Raw genomic sequence first — 19,857 nt, forward strand, 5'->3', positions numbered from 1 at the left:
CCCCAGTGAGATGGATTGGCAAAGTGGCAGCATCAATGGGCTCAAGCGTGGCAACAATAGTGAGGATCAGGCAGTGTTTTGTTCTGTTGTACCTAAGGTTGCTATGAGTCAGAACCGACTTGATGGCACCTAACAAGAGTGGGTGGTGGGTTCGAACTACTAACCTTGAGGGGTTTGCAACCAATGCATAACCCATTATAGCACCAAAGATCCTAAATATATATTTGTTATTATTGTGTGCCATCAAGTCAGTTCTGGCTCATAGGAACCCTGTATACCTCATCTGTCTCCTGCTGAGCAACTGGTAGATTTGAAGTGCAAACCTTGAGGCTTTCGGCCCAGTGGTAACCCACTATATGCCAATTTATCTGATTCATAGTGACTCTGTAACAAAACTAAAAATCCTTAAAGAGTTCAAATCATTAGACATAAAATTAAACATAGATTTTAAAAAACAGCTCAAATTTTCTGATTGAAATTAAACAATAACAGAAGGAACTCTGGTAGCGTAGTGGTTACAAGTCGGGTTGCCAACCTCAAGGTCAGCAGTTCGAAACTACCAGAGGTTCCGCAGGAGAAAGATGAGCCATTCTGCTTCCAAAAAGATTTATAGTCTCGGAAATCCTGTGCAGGGTCACTATGAGTCAGAACCAACTCCATGGTACTTAACAACAACAAAATATATTAAGGGTGTCAGATTTCGAAGTTGAAATATTTTCAAAAAGGATTTTAATCCTATGATTTGAGAACAATATTCTGTTGTTGTTGTTTATACTATGTTGTTGTTAAGTGCCATTGAGTTGGTTCCGACCCATAGCAACCTGGTATAGGGTTTCCAAGGAGCAGCTGGTGAGCTTCAACTGCTGACCTTGCAGTTCAAATGGCTTTGCAGTCTGGTGCATTAACCCACAGTGCCACACCAGGACTTATTATACAGAAGTATGCAAAAAGAAAAAAAAGAGTGTTGCGGTGCTGTAGGATCAGCTCTGGATTGCAAACCACAAAGTCAGCAGTTCAAACCTACCAGCTGCTCCTTGGAAACCCAATACAGGGTCACTATGAGTTATAATCAACTCAACAGCACTTTACAGCAACAGCATTATATAATCGTCTCAGATTTTATCTCAAGGGTGGTAGTAGTCGTTGTGTGTAGTCAAGTCAGTTCCACCGATTCATAGGGACTCTGTATAGAGTGTCTGAGGATGTAAATCTTTATGGGAGCAGAAAACGCCATCTTTCTCCCTAGGAGTGGCTGGTGGATTCGAACTGCTGGCCTTGCTGCCAGCGGACCAATGTGTAACCCACTATGCCAACAGGACTCCTTCAAGTCAAAAGTATAGGTTGATTGTTTAAATTTATCGGTATTAGCTATGATTTGGTAATGAAGTTACTGAGTTTTAATTTGGTGCTACTTGGGAAATAAATTATAAATTTTATAATCTCTCAAAAAAATTGTATTCTCTATTAATCACTTTTTCGTTCATCCAGTTTGATTATTTCCGTAATAACAAGAGATCCCAGAACTTGGGAGTTTTATCTCACTAGTACATTCATAACATTGTTTACTCATGAGTGGCAATTTCTGAAGGCCACTCATGAGTAAACAATGTTTCTTTACATTCTACTTTATTAATCTCACCACATAAAAGACAAGGAAATAACATTTGTATTATCAAATAAAGATATGTATATAATTTTGTTGTTGTTGTTAAGTGTCATCGAGTCTGTTCCTACCTATAGCAACCCTGTATAGGGTTTCCAAGGAGCAGCTGGTGAGTTTGAACCACTGACCTTGTGGTACAAACTAACTTTGCAGTAAAGCACATTAACCCACAGTGCCACACTAGGACTTCATGTAATTATTGTTGTTGTTGTTGTTAGGTGCCATCGAGTCTAAATTCTTTATAATATTCATAAAAAGCAATTTGCTGTCAACTTACAGGTCTTCCTTTTGGGCCTCGCTCTCCTCTTGGTCCCTGTGATCCTGGAGGTCCCTAAAACAGAAAATAATGGCCATTACTGTTGAATGTTTATACTTCAGTATATTTTTGTTTTTAAAAATTGCTTTATAGAGTAAAATTTAAAAGCAAGACTATCACACATTTTCAGTTCAGTTTAAGACTACAGAGAGTAAAGTCATTGCATATAAAATCTTATGTGAACAGTAGCTTACAGTGTTGTAAAGAATTAGGTGCTATATTAGCATTATGGCATCTAATGAACTGGACATACCAGCATGAAGCAGTACTTTCAAAGTTCTAAGGACCACTTCATTGTGTAATTGCCACTAAATTCTGGCGCACAATTTACAATTTGGATATTGATAACTACATAAATATGCAAACCCCAAACCTCAGATATAAATTTATCTGAGGGAATGTTTGTGTTTCCATTGGCTCATGAAACCCCCAAACTATTCACAGTTGAGTAAGCTGACAATAAAAGAAGTAGAAAGAAAGGCCTCTTAGTCTTTATGTACCATGCTTTCTGTACCTTCACATATGTTTTGTTATAACTTGATTAGAATTTCTTAAATAGGAATCACAACATTTCTCCCTCAAGCTAAAAAATGGTAATTATATTTCAAAAAAGGGTGTTATTGTGTTAATATCTTAAAAAATTGTTTTAGTTTTTGTTTTCATTCTGGGCAATGGCAGTTGCCATATCTGTACTGTTTTCAAGATAGAATACTTTTTTAAAAACTCTTTCAATTGCATTATGAAATTAGATTATGTATTTACTTGATCCAACACAATCTTCTATGTGTTTTTCATTGCTGCAAAGAAGTATCTAAACTTGAAGATGTTTTCAGGTAAATTGTTTTAAGAAATCAAGCATCACTGATTCACATAGTAATGCCTTCACATGGATATACTACTATTCATTGGGATTTTCCTGCCTCAGAGAACATAACAGTATCATGAATATTGAAGGAATTTACTTACTGCCATTCCTGGACGACCACGTATGCCTGTTACCTAAACAAATAAACAAAACAATAAGTAAAGGTAAATATGTAAAGTCCCAAAAAGCCAACAAACAAGTATGAATGACAACAAAAGCCATAATGAATTTATTTGAAACAAATAAATGTTTATCAATTGATGTTCAACTTTCTCCTTGCCTTATGATAGGAGAGTTTACCTAATTAAATCTCCACTATGAGAGGCAGTATTGGAACTAATTACTTCTCCTCTTTGAGCTTAGTTTTCCTCCTGCGTGATGCTCCTCTGCAAAGTGGAAATGATGATTATAAAAATAGTTCTTTCACAGAATTGTTCTGAATATTAAATCAGTAACTATCTGCCAAGCACTTAAACAGTACCTAAACTATAATAATTACAAATGTTGTTGTTAAATGCCATCGAGTCAGTTCCCACCCAACCCTGTATAGGGTTTTGAGGAGTAGCTGGTGAGCTTGACCCTCCACCTTGCTGTTCAAATGACTTTGTAGTCCCACACATTAACTGACAGTACCAGGACTCCATCATTACAAATAGTTGTTTTAAAATAAAAGGAAACCTCTTCGTGGAAAACAAGCCAATTTAAAAGCAAAGCAAAATGCAAACACTGCAAAAAAAAATCATCTTATATATTCATTTGTCATGAAAGAGTGATGATCTCTTTAAAATCTTTAAAGTCTATGCAAATGGTGGTTGAAGAATGTTGATACTATTTAATAATACACTTTTTTGATAATCTACACGTGTAAACAACTCTTATACAACCTAGAATTTACAGGAAATTTTTAATAATATATTTCAGGAAATATTTAATAATTTATTTCTATATAGATTAAATGGTTATTTTTCTATACAAATTATGTATCTTAACTATCATAATATAATTAATTTTATAAAAATCTTAATTTTTGCATTTAGACTTTTAGATTATAAAGTCAAGCATACAGAACATTAAATATTAACGTAAACATACAATTAGCCTTTTTCTTTCTTTCTTTTTTTTAACTAATCAATACAACTCTAGTATTGTTGTTAAGTGATGTCGAGTCATCCATCAAGTCATTTCAGACTCGTAGTAACCATATATAGTGTTTCTGAGGAGCAGTTGGTGAGTTTGAACTGCCCATCTTGAAGTTCAAACCAACCTTTCAGTACATGCTTATAGTTGCATATTATTATGTATAAAATCTCAAAAGATATTGTTTTATAACTAAATTATATGTAAATAATATATATACTTACAACAGGAACTAATCCTGGCTCTCCTTTTTGTCCCTTTGGAAAAAAAAAAAAAAACTTCAACTAGTAACATAATGGCTTATTGGGCATGAACATATCATATAAGATTATGACATGTAAATCCTAGGAATGTTTATATAAGACATGTAAGACAGAAAATAAAGTTAATAGGTTATTAGTATGTTTAGTCAGGTTTATTCATGAAAAAAAAAATTTTTTTTTTTCCTTTTCTGAAAGACATGAAAATAAAAGCAATAGGATGTGTGGAGAAAGGAAATAATTTATAAAATTGTTTCATTTTAATTTTTACAGAAATCAATCCAAAGAGTTGACTATAGCAAGCAATAGTTATTATGAAACCATGTAAAGTCAAAGTATCATAATAAAAATTAAATAAAGACCAAACAATATCCAGATAATTTTATGCATCTGAATTATCACCCTTTTATTACATGCCACCTAGTAATATGTCATATGCTATTCCCAAGCCACTTGCCTCCCTTCTTCAGAACTCATAGAAGAATATAAGAAATAATAGAAGATATACAGGTTCATCTTAAACAAGAAATTAGAAAAGATATAATATTACTTGTTAGCTCATTCTCAATCTCAAGAAAACTCTCAAAAAAAAAAAAAAAATCAATGGAATAGAATGACCAGAATAACACAAGAAAACTAACATAACTGTTAAAAGCAAATCAAGTCAGGTAAATTGGATTTTCTTTTATAGTAGGTAATTGAGGGAATTTCTTTTCATTCTTAGAACTTTCGATATACAAAATTGCATTCGTATAGAGTGATGTCATGCATGTTGGCTAAATAATTATTTAGTAAATTATACTTTTATATGATTTCATTTGATCAAGTTTTTTTGCTATTATTTTTTTAAAGATGTCTTTCACAAAGTTTGGTCTCCTCACAGTCATGATCATGCATCAGTCTATTTCAGTGTGGAACTAGAAATCCTCAATAAATTCTTTTATAATATATTAATTCCTATAATATATTATCAACAATATAGTAATTATCATGGAGTCATCTGTAATCTATAGGCACAGAAGTTGATCTGTGCTCACATATTTAACATCATTTAAAGCACAGCATATGTGGATATTATTAAAATATATTTAGTTTGTGAAAAAGAAATTCTACAAAGTAACACTTACCTTTCTTCCTCTACCTATAAAAAGAAAAGAATAAATAAGTCATTTTAGGGAGAAATGATTATTAAAATCACCTAAATATTTAATTTGTATAATAGTTTTCTTGTGAGGGAGACTTTGACTTAAACATATTTCCCTATCATTAATAGGCAAAATTCACAAATTGTTTGGGGTCAGTAATTCTATGACACAAAGCATTACATCTCTTTGGGAATTTCTGGCATTAATGGACTATTCTTCATAACAGTTATATAGCATTTGAATGTATTAAACTATAGAATTACTTAATAAAAGTATAACGAATGATTCTCAACCAATATTTAAATTTGTGATTAGATCAGTATAGGTTTTTTTCATTTTCTTTACTTCTTTTTTTTTTTTTTAAATAATCTATGAGTTGGCTAGTCACTCATGTGGTTCAAAATATATTGAAGGTACACAGCTATATATATAATTGGAAGTCTTCTATTCCCTGTCTCTTTCCTTCTATTTTCTGTATTTCTTCCTTATAGAAAGCCGCTATTATTGATTTCTTGTGTAACGTTCTCAAGTTTCTTTTCAAATATATAAATAAGTTTATGAAATTAAGTCAATTCTGCCTCATGATAACTCTATATTTTACAGAGTAGAAATGTTCCACAAGGTTTTCTTGGTGTAAATTTGGGAAATTATGGAACCTGTATTTCAAACCTCCAACCTTTAGGTTAGTAACTAATTGCAAATCACTTTCACTACTCAGGGATTTTCCTAGCAAACATTAAAAGGATGCTGTATTGCTGAGTCAATACAGTAGACAGTGTGTGGCATTAAATTATATTAGAAATAATTATTCTGTTCCTAAACGCATAGTTGGCACCAGGAAAGTTAAATGCATTACTCCTCTTAGACGTTAATGGGCTTAGAAAATCAACAAATACCTTGGAGACAACCAACATGAATATGGTTAAAGCAATTATCTTAAGTGCTATTTTTGTTATAAAGTGCTGTCAGTTGGTTCTGACTCATAGAGACCCTATATAAGATTTCCCAGGAACGGCTAGTGAGTTTGAACCATCGTGTTTGCCATTCAAACGGACATTGAGGTCCAGTGCATTATCCTGTGGCACAGCACCAGGAATAAGAATAAGTGCTATAAGTATTCTCAAATTAGACATAACCACTTAAAATTCAGCCAAAATGTTTCCTTGACTTTTAGACAAAATGGGGGAATGAAACCATTCATCTCAAAGACCAAAAATAGTTGGTTAATTACTCTCATAGCTTACTTAACTTGGAGAGCTATAAACATCGCAACCATAAGCGTGACTCATTGAATCGATTCTGAGTTGAACTAAGGATTCTTACCAAAATTGGTATTGCCATCGCCAGTTGTATGTGGACACACCGGACAACATTCCCCTGGAGGTGTGATAGGGTCAGCACAGTCGAGTACCTCACGACACTGTATGCTGTCACAAAGAATAGCTCCATTGTCACAGACACATATCTGGCAAGGGGCAGGTTTCCAAACATCTCTGTTTAAGTACATCTGGCCATTCTGAGTGCAGGCTATTTCTTCACCATAACCCTCTAGAATAAGAAGGGAAAGAAAAAAATAGAGGTTAGTAGACTTTAGAAATTTAGAAATGTGGGGAATATAGTAATTTAACAGCAAGTCATCTTGTGGGTTCTAAAAAAAAAATACTGGCCTAAGCAGTAACTTCACAAGGAGACAAAACACAGATGAACTTACTTAATTGAGTATTTAATTTATAATCAGTTCATTGCCATTGATATGATTCCAACTCATCACAACTCCAGGTGTGTCACAGAACTATGCCCTATCATGTTTTCAATGATCAATTTTTCAAAAGTAGATGAAAAACCTTTGTTCTAAGGTAACTCAAGTAGAGTCAAACCTCCAATCTTTCAGTTAGCAGCCTTTCATGTTAATTACACAGCGAGTCCATTTCCATATAAACCAATCTGTAAGCTCATAATGAACTAATTATATGTCTTGTATTTGCATCTTAGAATGATTGTTGCTGTTTTTATTGCTAGGTGCTGTCGAGTTGGTTCCAACTCATATGGTCCTGTGCCATCCTCACAATTGTTGCTATGCTTGAGCCCATTGTTGCCACCATGGTAACAATCCATCTCCTCTTTTCATTGGCCATCCACTTGACCAAGCATGATGTCCTGCAGGGATTGGTCCCTCCAGATAATATGTCTGAAGTCTGAGAGAGAGATTGAAATCTCACCATCCTGGCTTCTAAGAGGCATTGTACTATATACTTCTTTGAATAGATTCGTTTGTTATTCTAGCAGTCCACGGTACTGTTAATATTCTCCAATACCATAACTCAAATGCATCAATTCTTTTACTGTCTTCCTTATTCATTATCTAACTTTACATGCATATAAGGTCATTGAAAACATCATGGTTTGGGTCAGGTGCCCTTAGTCCTCAAACTGATTATTTTTGCTCTTAAATGCTTTGAAGAGTCTTGTGCAACAAATTTGACTAATGCAATACGTTTTATTTCTTGACTGTTGCTTCCATGATAGTTTATTGTGGTTCCAAAGAAAATGAAGTCTTTGATAAGTTAAATCTTTTCTCCATTAATCATAATGTTATTTATTGGTCCAGTTGGTAAGATTTTTTGTTTTGTTTAAACTATGGTACAATCCATTTGATCTTCATTGGTAAGTATTTTAAGTCCTCTTCACTTTCAGTAAATAAATTGTATCAACGGCATATTGCAGGTTATTAATGAATCTTCCTCCAACCCTGATGTCACATTCTTCTTCATATTATCAAGTTTCTAATATTATTTACTCTGCAAAAACTTGAATAATTATGGTAAAAGAATACACACCTTTACTGATTTCACAACTCTACATTGGTGCTGTGAGTTCAGTAACCTCATATGCATGCGAAAGTTGGGCAATGAATAAGGAAGAGTGTAGAAGAATTTATATATTTGAGTTATGGCATTGGAGGAGAATATTGAAAGTGCCATGGGCTGCCAAAGAGCAAACAGATCTGTGTTGGAAGAAGTGTGTCCAGAGTACTCTTTGGAGGCCAGGATGGCCAGACCTCATCTCTCATACTTGGGACATTTCGTCAGGAGGGACCAGTCGCTTAAGAAGGATATCATGTTTGGTAGGGTGAAGAGTCAGAGAAAAGAGGAAGACCCCCAGCAAGATGGATTGGCAAAGTGGCAGCATCAGTGGTCTCAAGTGTGGCAACAATTGTGAGGTTGGCCTAGGACTGGGCAGTGTTTTGCGCTGTTGTGAATTTGGTTGCTATGAGTCAGTACTGACTCGATGGCACGTAACAACAACAACAACAACTTAATTGCACCAGCTTTGACTTTATACTTTGCAAAAGTAAAAGTAAAAAATTTTTAAACTGCATTTAGAAGCAGTTGGTGAAAGAATCATCACTTGGCATATACATATATATTCAAATAATAATGCAGAATCACAAATGAAAATTATTTCAGTTAGTGTATAGAATTTTCTTTAGCCTCCATCTTGCTGGCTTAAAAAGTTCTTCCAGGATAGCATTTTTCTTACTGCTCTCTTGCATGTACTAAGGAAGACTCTGCTTCACATATTTAGTTTTTCATCACAGATATTTGGCAAATGAAAAATTGCTTTCAGATCATATTGCTAGATCTTTATGGTTTCTGGTGCTTTTCATAAGAACAGCACTAGTTTCTAGCCAATTCATCATAATTAAAAGACTTTTGTCACATAATGTATATTTAGTCATACTGTCATATCACAATGACATAACATTATGGACTTTGCATACACAGTACCACTATTGTTGTTGTTATTGTTGTTGTTGTTAAGGGCCATGGAGACAGTTTCAACCTAACAATTCTGTATAGGGTTTCTGAAGGTTTAACTCTTTTTATAGGAACAAAAAGCCTCATCTTTCCCCTGTGGAGCAGCTGGTGGGCTCAAACCACCAATTTTATGGTTCACAGTCCAGTGCTTATTCTATAGAATTACAATGAGTACCACTATTTTTGTTGTTGTTAAGTACCATCAAGTTGGTTCCAACTCATGGTGACCCTGTATAGGGTTTCTGAGGAGAAGCTGGTTGGTTTGAACTGCCAACATTGTGATTTGCAAATTCAGTGCTGATCCTACAGCTCCACAGCTGGAGTTCACTGTCAGCATTTTAAAATAGGACTCCTATTTTAATATGTTTTGCAGTGGAACTATTGTCTAAAAATAACCAAATCTGTTCATCATATAACCAGTATTTTCAGATGCAAAATCATTTTATAATAATGTAGTTCTCTGATAAACATTGGTTAAAAAACCACAACCTTAATAGAAATTATCTGACATATGTTGTTCTCATTATGTGCCATCGAGTCACTACCAACTCAAAGCGACCCTATGCACAACTGAATGAAACACTGCCCAATCCTGGGCCAACCTCACAATTGTTGCCCCACTTGAGCCCATTTATGCTGCCATTTTGCCAATCCATCTCACGGGGTCTTCCTTTTTTATTCTGACCCTCCACCTTACCAAACATGATATCCTTCTCTAGAGACTGGTCCCTTCTGACAATATGTACAAAGTTTGAGAGATGAAGTTTGGCCAGCCTGGCCTCGAAGGAGTACTCTGGCTGCACTTCTTCCAACACAGATCTGTTTGTTCTTTTGGCAGCCCATGGCACTTTCAATATTCTCCTCCAACACCATAACTCAAAAGCATCAGTTCTTCTGCATTCTTCCTTATTTACTGTCTAGCGTTCACATGCATATGAGGTTATTAAAAATACCATGGCTTGGGTCAGGCCCACCTTAGTTCTCAAGCTGACATCTTTGCTCTTCAACACTTTAAAAAGGTCTTGTGCAGCAGATTTGCCTAATGCAATACGTCGTCTGATTTCTTGACTGCTGCTTCCATGAGTGTTGATAGTTGATCCAAGAAGAATGGAGTCCTTAAACTATTGGATAATTCCATTAAGTAGCTATACTAAAATAAATGTTTTCACTAATGTCTATTATTGAGAATAAACTATCCAATCACATGCATTAAAATTAAGTATGCCCTAAGTTCAGTGATCTTGCTTCTCCCTTCCCATGCTGGAAGGTCAACGTAGAGGGAGTGCAAAAACGTTTACTCATTTTTACTGAGGGTTAAATGAATGTGTGCTTAGTACTGAATGCATAAAATATTAGAAGTTAATGTGTCCTGTTATAAAATACATATATTTTCCTTGTGGAGTTGACAAAATTGTATCAATGAAACAGTTAAGATAGAAAGAAACAAAGAATATGGAGACAAAAAGAAATCATGACATTCTAAGTTGTTGTTCTTATGTGTCATTGAGTAAGTTCTGATTCACAGTGACAGTATGCAGAACAGAACTAAACACATCCTCACAACTGTTGTTATGTGTGAGCCATTGCTGTTGCCACTGTGTCAATCCAGCTGGTTGAGGGGCTTCCTCTTTTGCATTTACTCTCCACGTTACCAAGCATGATGTCTTTCTCCAGAGATTGGTTTCTCCTGACAACATGTCCAAAATATAAGAGATGAAGTCTCATCCTCGCTTCTCAGCATTCTGGCATATCATTAACATGCTTGAAAGACTCTTAAGGAGATGAATTATCCTGTTCTCTGTTGCTCCCTCAGGGTTGTTAAAAAAAAACAAAAAAAACAAAGACACTTTTTCTCAGAACTGTATTAATGTAGAAGATAAGTTTCTTCCTGAAAGTTGAAGGCCACATGACCTCAACCAAAGATACACAGAAGTAGGCCACTGCTTTTCTTTCTTCAAATGACAATGTTAAAAGCTGGTTTTATACCCCGTGTCATCACTGCTTTCTTTCCTCTGAGAATTTATAATTAAATTGAAGATGATATGGAAAGTTAGTTGGAATGCTTTTCAAATGGCAAGGAAAGGAAAAACCACATTCACTGCTAAACTCTGTCTTCTCTTCACCCCCACAAGAACCCATACACATCACAGAGGCACAAAACTCAGTGAACTCGTATTGTTCATGTCTGAATGAAAGACACAAACAAAGAAACAGTGGGCAGAAAATACAGGGTGCCCTGTAGTTTTCTCGTTTGTAGTTGTGCACCTTATGATTAGCTTGTCTCTTCTCTTGTCTGTGCAAGCATTCACATCAATGAAAAGAAAAGTAAAATGGAAAACAAAAATGCATCCAATTTGTTGAAAAACTCACAGTAAAGTTGTTAAAACATATTAGTTATTTTTTAAATGCCAAAATAATATTTAAAAAAAAAAAAAACACAGAAGAACGTTCAAGTGACATTTTGAGATATTCACTGCCATGTTACTTCCTCTACCCAAACCATAAAAATCAGTGCGAGTTGATGTTAAAATCCTTTTTCTAAGGTCTAGAGCTTAAAAACTGATTGACATAAAGTACTTGGATAAATAAAGACTTTTTATAAGATCTGAATCAGAATTCCAGAACAGGAATATTGAGCTTCTATTTTTGCTATTTAAGTTTCTTTAATATTCAAAATACTGAGCACACCAGGACACTATGGTGGTTTGAATTTTTGTCTTCAAAACTATGAGATTCTTTTACTCTTACCAAATGTTCCAACCAAATGAACCAAGTCATGGTGAAGTCATTCCCACAAACTTTCTGGCACTGACAGCTCAGAGAGAAGAGATATTATTTAACTGAAGACATTTTATTTGAGAATAACTCAGTTGTGCTGTGTTTCTCATATATCCTTATATATTTGAACTTCTCACAAATTCTACATGCTTTTGAATTTAGTTACAAGAATGCAGTTATTCATCACTAGATGGCAGATCAAGTCTACCATCTTATTATAATAATCACACAGAACCTAAGTTACCAGAACGGCTGCTTGCCAATTATGGGTCACACCCTTGTTCTTAAGCATTTTGGATAATTATACTGTGCAGAAAAATGATCATTTTGAAACCTATTCATTGTTTAGAGAGATGTTAGTCTATTTAATAATGGACTTACCTAAAGACCTTGAAAAATACATTAAATAAAAGACTATAAATAAGCTTATGATCGACAGCCCTTAGACATTACCTTGAGCTGTCCCTTTGAAAAAATAATGTAGATGGTTATGCATTACAAGTATTTTAAATCTTTAATCAGAATACCATTTATTCATATCTTTGTCCCCCACTGGACGCTGGGTTCTTTGGGAGTAGGAACTGTGTTCTATTCATCTTGGTATTCTTCACACCTAATGTTGTATTATCAGCCTTTAGTAAACGTATTTGCTTCCTAGATGAATACATACATGAAAGAAGGAAGGAAGAAAACTGTTCACTGAAGTGCCTATTAAACAGATAGTATTGTTAATGGCTCTCTTTAAGTGTGGTGCTATAGGATAATCACTGTACTGCAAATGAAATGGTCATGGTGCAAACCCACTAGCTGCTCCTCAGAAACCATGGACAGGGTCGCTATAAGTAGGAATTGACTCAACTTGATGGCACTTAACAACAATAAAAAAAAATTGCCACTGAGGATGTGTATTTATGACTCCAATTCTGGATGAACCAGGGTTCCTGTGCGGTGCTGTAGAATCAGCCCTGGACTGCGGACCCCAGGATGATAGTTCAGACCCACCCGCTGCTCCTCAGAAACTCAATATAGGGTTAAAATTTGATGGCACTTAATAGCAACAATTTTGAATGAAAGAAAAATGGGACACTTGATTGAGCTAACCAAGTGAATTCTGTCATCTAGACTTCTGAATAGCCAGAAATGAAAGACTGTGCCAGTCATAGCAGCTTACATTTTCAAATGATTTTAAGAAAGCTAAAGCAACACTTACTTTAAGTTTCTCTCATTGCAAAAGCCATTGCGGACTACAATCAAGTGCACTGTAACTGGTCCTTTCATGAAGTGGGCAGAGAATGTCTTACAAGGCAAGGAAGGGCACAAAAGAACACGTGTCACTCTGGATAGAAGCACACATGTAGCCTTCAGTAAGAAGTGCCTATTCCAAGCACCTCAGTTTGCTTCCAAGGAAACTCCTCCCTTCTCTCTGCTCTCTGGTACTGTTTACCATCATAGGTATCATTAGGAAAAACAACGGGAGAGTATTTTGTTTTTCCTTTAGTCCTTTCTGAGTAAATGCCAACAATTCCACCTTCATCATTTCTCTTTGCCTATCTGATTTCCAAAGATTTAAAAGTAAGGTATATGAGAAGCCACTAGAAATGGTTAGGGTGGGTGGGGGTGGGAGATCTGTTACATAATTTGACAAATTTTTCCACCTCCTCCTCTAGGTCTGAGGCACTGGGTAGGTAGGTGGGTATCACATAGGCCTGTGGGGTTTGCATCTTTAAATAAATCTTTTTTTCAGAATAGTCATGTAACTTTTCTTGTGATTTCTCCTCTTTTTAATTTTACCAATTTAACAGGAGTGGTCATTCAGTGATTATTTGAGCTGAGTTAAATTTCTAGTCCATTAAGGAAAATCTTTTTTTTTAATTTTTATTCTAAAGCTAGAGAAACATTTTTTCATTTATTTTCAACTCTGAGAAAACAGCAATAAGAAAGTTCACACCGTATTTCAGTGGGGCACACAAATTAAGTGACTTGATAGTCTGTCTAAGAAGGTAGTTTGTTTCTTCATTGAAACCATGGAATGTCTCTTAATCTCAAGATGCAAGCATCTTCAGTTAACTAGTAAAACTGATGTTTTTACTTTACTTAAAATGGAAAAATTGAAAAGGAAAACCTCTCAGATTAGTTACTGCTTGAGTTTCTTTCCATGTATCATTGGAAAATCTTAATGACTGTGGCCAAAATGTGAAATTAAAACTACACACAATCCACATGCAATTCCAGTCTACAATTTTGTCTGGAAAACTAAGTTTCAGTCTGCTAATGCATTTGGCATATACATTTTCTTCTCTCCAGACACATTGCTCAAATATTGAATAGCTGTGAAAACACCGCAGAGAGATTGTGTTCTGCCCTAGAAATGTCAGTAATAAATTCTATAGCAAGCCTTAGTCCTATTCTCAAATGCTACTCCTCAGTGAATAAAGTAGGTATCATGTACTATGCCTAAAGGGCCTACCTACCTAATTACATGAGAAGTTTTCAATAGCTTTGAATGAAGACTATATGCATAATTTTTCCACAGAATAATTTGCCATGAGATAGACAAGAAGCAAGAGTCTGTTTAGCAATTCCTCTTTCAAATTGGGGTATTATGACTTTTATGCAGTCTGAAGGTAAATTAAGTAAGTAAATAAAAAATTTTAATGCTGCAGGATAATGCATTAGACTGAAAGGTCAGTTTGAAACACAAGGTCAGCGGTTCAAACCCACTAGCCACTCCTTGGAATCACTATACAGGGTTGCTATGAGTCAGAACCGATTCGATAGCATCTAACAGCAACAACAAAACACTGTGTAGTACCAACAACCCTGATCCCTTTCATCTCGTTAAGTTTTAGTTCAAAAGTATATGTGAAGCATATACTGACTATATCACAAAAATTGCAAAGTAATCCCCCAACACACACTGTTAATATTCTCAGTACCCCAATCCCTGATCTTTTTCTTTCTTTTTTTTTAAATTACTTACCACATTTTATGCTACCATATCTTTTCATTTATTCTGTTTGTGGTTTATGTCCCCATGATGGAATGATAGCTGTATAAGAAAGAAGTGATGCAGTCGCCTTCGTTTATTGATACATTCAGAGATCATGTTAGGACTGTTGTGGTCAGCTGCCTTCAAATTGCAGTAAATGCTCACTCATTTGTTGACTAAATTTGTTGAATATTAGTTGTTTGGACAAGCAGCTTTCAATGTATATACTGCATAGAGACTGAGGAATTTTTATATCTAGAGCCAATTGTAACATTACCAAGAAAGAAATATGGACCATATTGGTCAACCCTGAACTATTACATGATTTCTTTATAGAAGTCCTATTTTCAACTGCTTATTCTAATGTGGCTCATGCCTAAGTATTATGAAATATTACTATGAGAATTATATTATTAATTGTAGATATTTTATCACAAAACTAGTAACATGTGGGTTTTGTTCATTTTCATATCTAAGAATAGTTATTTTTATACTTTAAGGAAATAGTATGGGATACTCAGGTATAAAAATACATATTCTACATAATAAACCACTGGTCTGTCAGTTTGTGTACTGTGGTGGCTTATGCATTTGCTGTGATGCTGGAAGCTATGCCACCAGTATTTTAAATACCAGCAGGGCCACCCACAGAGTCCTGGTGTGGTGTTGTGGGATAAGGCATGAAACCTTAAGGTCAGTATGAACCACAAGGTAGACGGTACAAACTCACCAGTCTCTTCTCAGAACCCCTACACAGGTTCGCTATGAGTAGGAAAGGACTTGAAGACACTTACCAACAACAACAACAGGGTCACTATGAGAGACAGGTTTCAGCTGAGATTCCAGACTAAGATAGACTAGGAAGAAGGATAGAAGGACTACTTCTGAATGTTTAGCCACTGAAAACCTTATGAATAGCAGTGGGAAAATAGATAGTACAAGAGTATTTAATATTGAAACATTATGACTAGCACCAGAATATTATCATAATGGACTGGCAGTGTTTCATTCTGTAGTGCATAAGGTTGCTATGAGTAGGTACAAACTCAACTACACCTAACAGCATTGTCAATTGTAACAGGGATTGTGAGTATGGTGCAGGACCAGGCAGTGTTTCATTTTGTTGAGCATAGAGTCTGTATGAAATGGAACCAACTCAAAGGAACCTAACAACAACAACAACAACAACAACAACAACAAATATAACAAAACATTTTTAGAATCAATTCATCTCTATAGGTTAAGATTTCTTTGCAGGTGCATTTTACGTTCTTTTCCTGTCTTCCCTGATTCAGAAGATGATTTGGAGCCTCATCTTCCTGTGTGGCACTGTAGGATAAGCACTGGACCATAAGGTCGGGTTGAACTGCCAGGTTAGTGGTTCAAATCCACCAGTTGCCCCTCGGAAACTCTATACAGGGTCACTATGAGTTGCAACTAACTGGATGGCATGAAACAATAGCAACAACAGAAAATTCAAGTACAGTAGTCAATTTTATCTTTCTAATTCATTCTTCATCATGTGTTCTAAGTTTATAGCCTTTGCCCTTACCAAGTTGAATATTTTTTTCTTTTTTTAAATCAACTAAACACGCCTTTTTGTTTCCATTCATTTCACTACCAAGTATTCTAAAATGTTGTGAAGGAAGTTCTTTTAGTGAAAGTTAAAAGGAATTATCCCTCTAAAAGGAGTCCTGGTGTGGCGCTGTGGGTTAATGCGCCAGACTGCAAAGCCATTTGAACTGCAAGATCGGCAGTTCAAGCTCACCAGCTACTCCTTGTAAACCCTATACAGGGTCGCTATGGGTCGAAATTGACTTCACGGCACTTCACAACAACAACAACATCCCTCTAAAACTCACTTCTGGAAACAGAGAAGTCATTCATACTTTCATATTGAACTCCTAATTTCTAATTTTATCCATTTACACACATATATGTTTAGACAGTTAAAATAAAACTCAATTTTGGTTCTGACATATCTACATTTCGTTTACACAGATGTTATAACAATTTAAAAATCAGAAGGCGATTTCACTGGAAAATGATATTGATTTTTCTCTTCTTTCTGGTATTCCATACCAAGTAAATTCCAAAGCAAGTCATGGACTCTTTAAAATAAGACTGTCACTTAAAATCTACATCCATCCTTTTATCTTCAACTCAGCTAATGTAATGTCACTCTTCTATATTAATGATTATATACAAGCTGCTTTATTCATTGCAATGTTAAGGTCAAGCCTCAATATTCACTTCTCTGACCAGATAAAAGCCATAGCATAGTTCAAAAGGAGAATGAGAAGGTGTTGCTTTTACTAGGGAGTTATACTAATAACTTCTAGATGCACTGCAAAGCTATTCATTGGGAAAATTCTGTATTTGTAGAAAAAAAAGCAGAGGAAAAGGAGGAGGAGGCTGGGGAGAGAGAAGAGAAAGAGGGGAAAGACCAGACCAACAACCAACACAATAATTTTCCTTTGCCCTGTAACTTCACCACATTGGTGGTGGTGTTGGTGTGCCATGGAGTAGGTCCCGATTCATAGAGACCCTGAATAAGATTTCTGAGGCTGTAAATCTTTACGGGAGTAGAAAGCGTCGTCTTTCTCCCACAAAGCAGCTGGTATTTGGGAACTGCTGACCTTGAGGTTAGCAGCCCAACTCATAACCACTACAGTACAAGTTTCTCTAGCAAAATGCAGAATTTAATGAGAAAAATGTTCTTTCCTATGGTTTAATAAGAACAATACAAAAAGATGGATTTTGACCTGTAAATGAATGTGCTTCTGAGATGTGTTCCTTACTAGGTAAAATGAATTGAAGTCAAATTAAAATATCCTTCCTGATGCTGTGTTAAGTGCTGCCTGGTCAATTCTGGCTCACAGTGACCCCTGTATAGGGTTTACAAGGAGCAACTGGTAAGTTTGAATCATCGACCTTGCAGTTCAAACCAACCTTGAGGTCAAGTGCTTATCCCATGGCTATCCTTATATAGAGTAAATGTGAATATGCACAAGCTTGACAGAGAGGTCAAAAAGCTTAAATTTTTGTTGTTGTTGTTCTTAAGTGCCATAGAGTTGGCTCCGACCCATAGCAACCCTGTATAGGGTTTCTGAGGAGTGACTGGTGAGCTTGAACCGCCGACCATGCTGTTCAAATGGCTTTGCAGTCTCGCGCATTAACCCACAGCGCCATGTTACTCCCTTTTAGTTTTGTTTAAATTCTGAGTTTTATCACTATTGGCTTATAGTTCAATTAAAAAGCCAAAACCTTGATTATGGAAAAAAAATATCTATAAATGAGAAACAATATTCTTGTCATTTTCTTCAAATATATGTAGGAATATTTAGCGTTTTCAAAAACATTTTAATTGACTGTCCAACTCCCAAGTAGCTACTCAACACTTACTTTGTCCTTTACAGTGTTTAGCACTGCAAGATCAGAGAAGAATGGAGAACATTTGCTAATATGGACAATTGAAAAATTAGCTTGCTGAAACGATTAGTTAGGTTGTTTACTTTGATTTGGTAAAGAAAAGATGTATATTAATTTATCTACTTATTAGTACACAGAAAAATATAAACTATGACCCTCCATTATTTATGTATATTACAAATAAATTTGCCTTAAACGGCAGCCAAAAGTTAGACCCAGTAACTGAGTCAATCTCGCAAAAGGAATCGATGCATGAATTAATAATGACATTTGGTAGTGGTTATGTGCCGTGCAGTTGGCACTCATAGAGACCCTGTACAGGGTTTCCGAAGCTGTAAATCTTTACGGGAGCAGAAAGCCTCATCTTTCTCTCATGGATTGGCTGATAGTTTAGAATTGCTGACCTTGCGGTTTGCAGCCCAATTCGTAACCACTACGCTACCATAACTCCTTAATCAACATTTATTCCGCAAAATGTATTGAATACTTCTGCAGCATATTTTGGGTAAGAGAATGAGACATTTGGAGTTGAGTATCCTTTCCAAAACAATCAAAACATACAGAAGTTTCAAAAGCCAATGACTTTTTCTAAGAGGAAAAAAATCTGCTTACAAGCATATTTCAGTGGTACATTCAGGAAAATTATATATGCATTGAAATATCATTAATACAATCTTGTTATCTCATTAATCTGTCTATAAGTGTTAGACCATTATGGATTACTGATTCTTATCCTGGTAATTTTCCTCTGTATTTTGAGAGACTTCTAGTTAGTGTTGTTCAGTTTCATTGATTGTCAGTAATTCCTGAGAACATCAACCTTAATCAATTCCTCTGATCCAAACAAAATCAACCTTACATCAATTTTTTTTTTTTGGGGGGGGAGGAATAAAGTTATGTTTATGAAAGCAACACAGAATAAGATAGAAATAAAATATACAGAATTCCAAATAACGTTCAATTATCGTAAGAGTAAATCCCCACTTTCCCTGTCTTCTAGTGTCATATTCTACTAGTTATTTTGCTAAGCAATGGAACAGTCATGTAAACACATACTAGAGGTAAATTTAGGTTGTTGAGGGAATACTTGAGAGAGGTATTTATTTCACCCAGCAAGAAGAGTTCTGTAATGCAAGTTCTGTAATGTCTCTTCTTTTATCAATTATTTTTTTAAGTGAGAAAACTACAGTCCATAGAGATATCTTCCAAACATTCATTTCCACAGTGTATTATCATGCCTGGCTCCTTTCTGCCAACTGGTCTGAATAGGTCTGAAGGAGCATTGGCACTTCCTTTCATTGACTACTTCATATCCTAATTTCTTTATGAACAATAACAGTCTGGTTTCTAAACTGACTGGTGCTTCCTTGGAGGGATATAAGATGTGGCATATCACTTCAGAAAGCAGCAGACTGTTGCACAGCAACACAGGGAGGAATTGGTTGTCACTAATC

The 19,857-nt window shown here is 35.4% G+C and overlaps 1 protein-coding gene across 1 annotated transcript in view; it reads right to left on the reverse strand.

The window, feature by feature from the left end:
• The window catches only part of COL5A2 (collagen, type V, alpha 2), a 214,197-nt gene that overhangs the window by 88,936 nt on the left and 105,404 nt on the right, over nt 1–19,857 (reverse strand). The window contains exons 2-6 of the mRNA XM_006864036.1: nt 6,710–6,934; nt 5,369–5,382; nt 4,206–4,238; nt 2,946–2,978; nt 1,941–1,994 (exon numbers count right to left, since the gene is read on the reverse strand). Coding sequence (XP_006864098.1) covers nt 1,941–1,994; nt 2,946–2,978; nt 4,206–4,238; nt 5,369–5,382; nt 6,710–6,934 — 359 coding nt within the window. The remainder of the gene's footprint in view (nt 1–1,940; nt 1,995–2,945; nt 2,979–4,205; nt 4,239–5,368; nt 5,383–6,709; nt 6,935–19,857) is intronic.

This window comes from Chrysochloris asiatica, unplaced genomic scaffold (assembly GCF_000296735.1).
Source record: "Chrysochloris asiatica unplaced genomic scaffold, ChrAsi1.0 scaffold00059, whole genome shotgun sequence".
Classification (NCBI taxonomy): Eukaryota; Metazoa; Chordata; class Mammalia; order Afrosoricida; family Chrysochloridae; genus Chrysochloris; species Chrysochloris asiatica.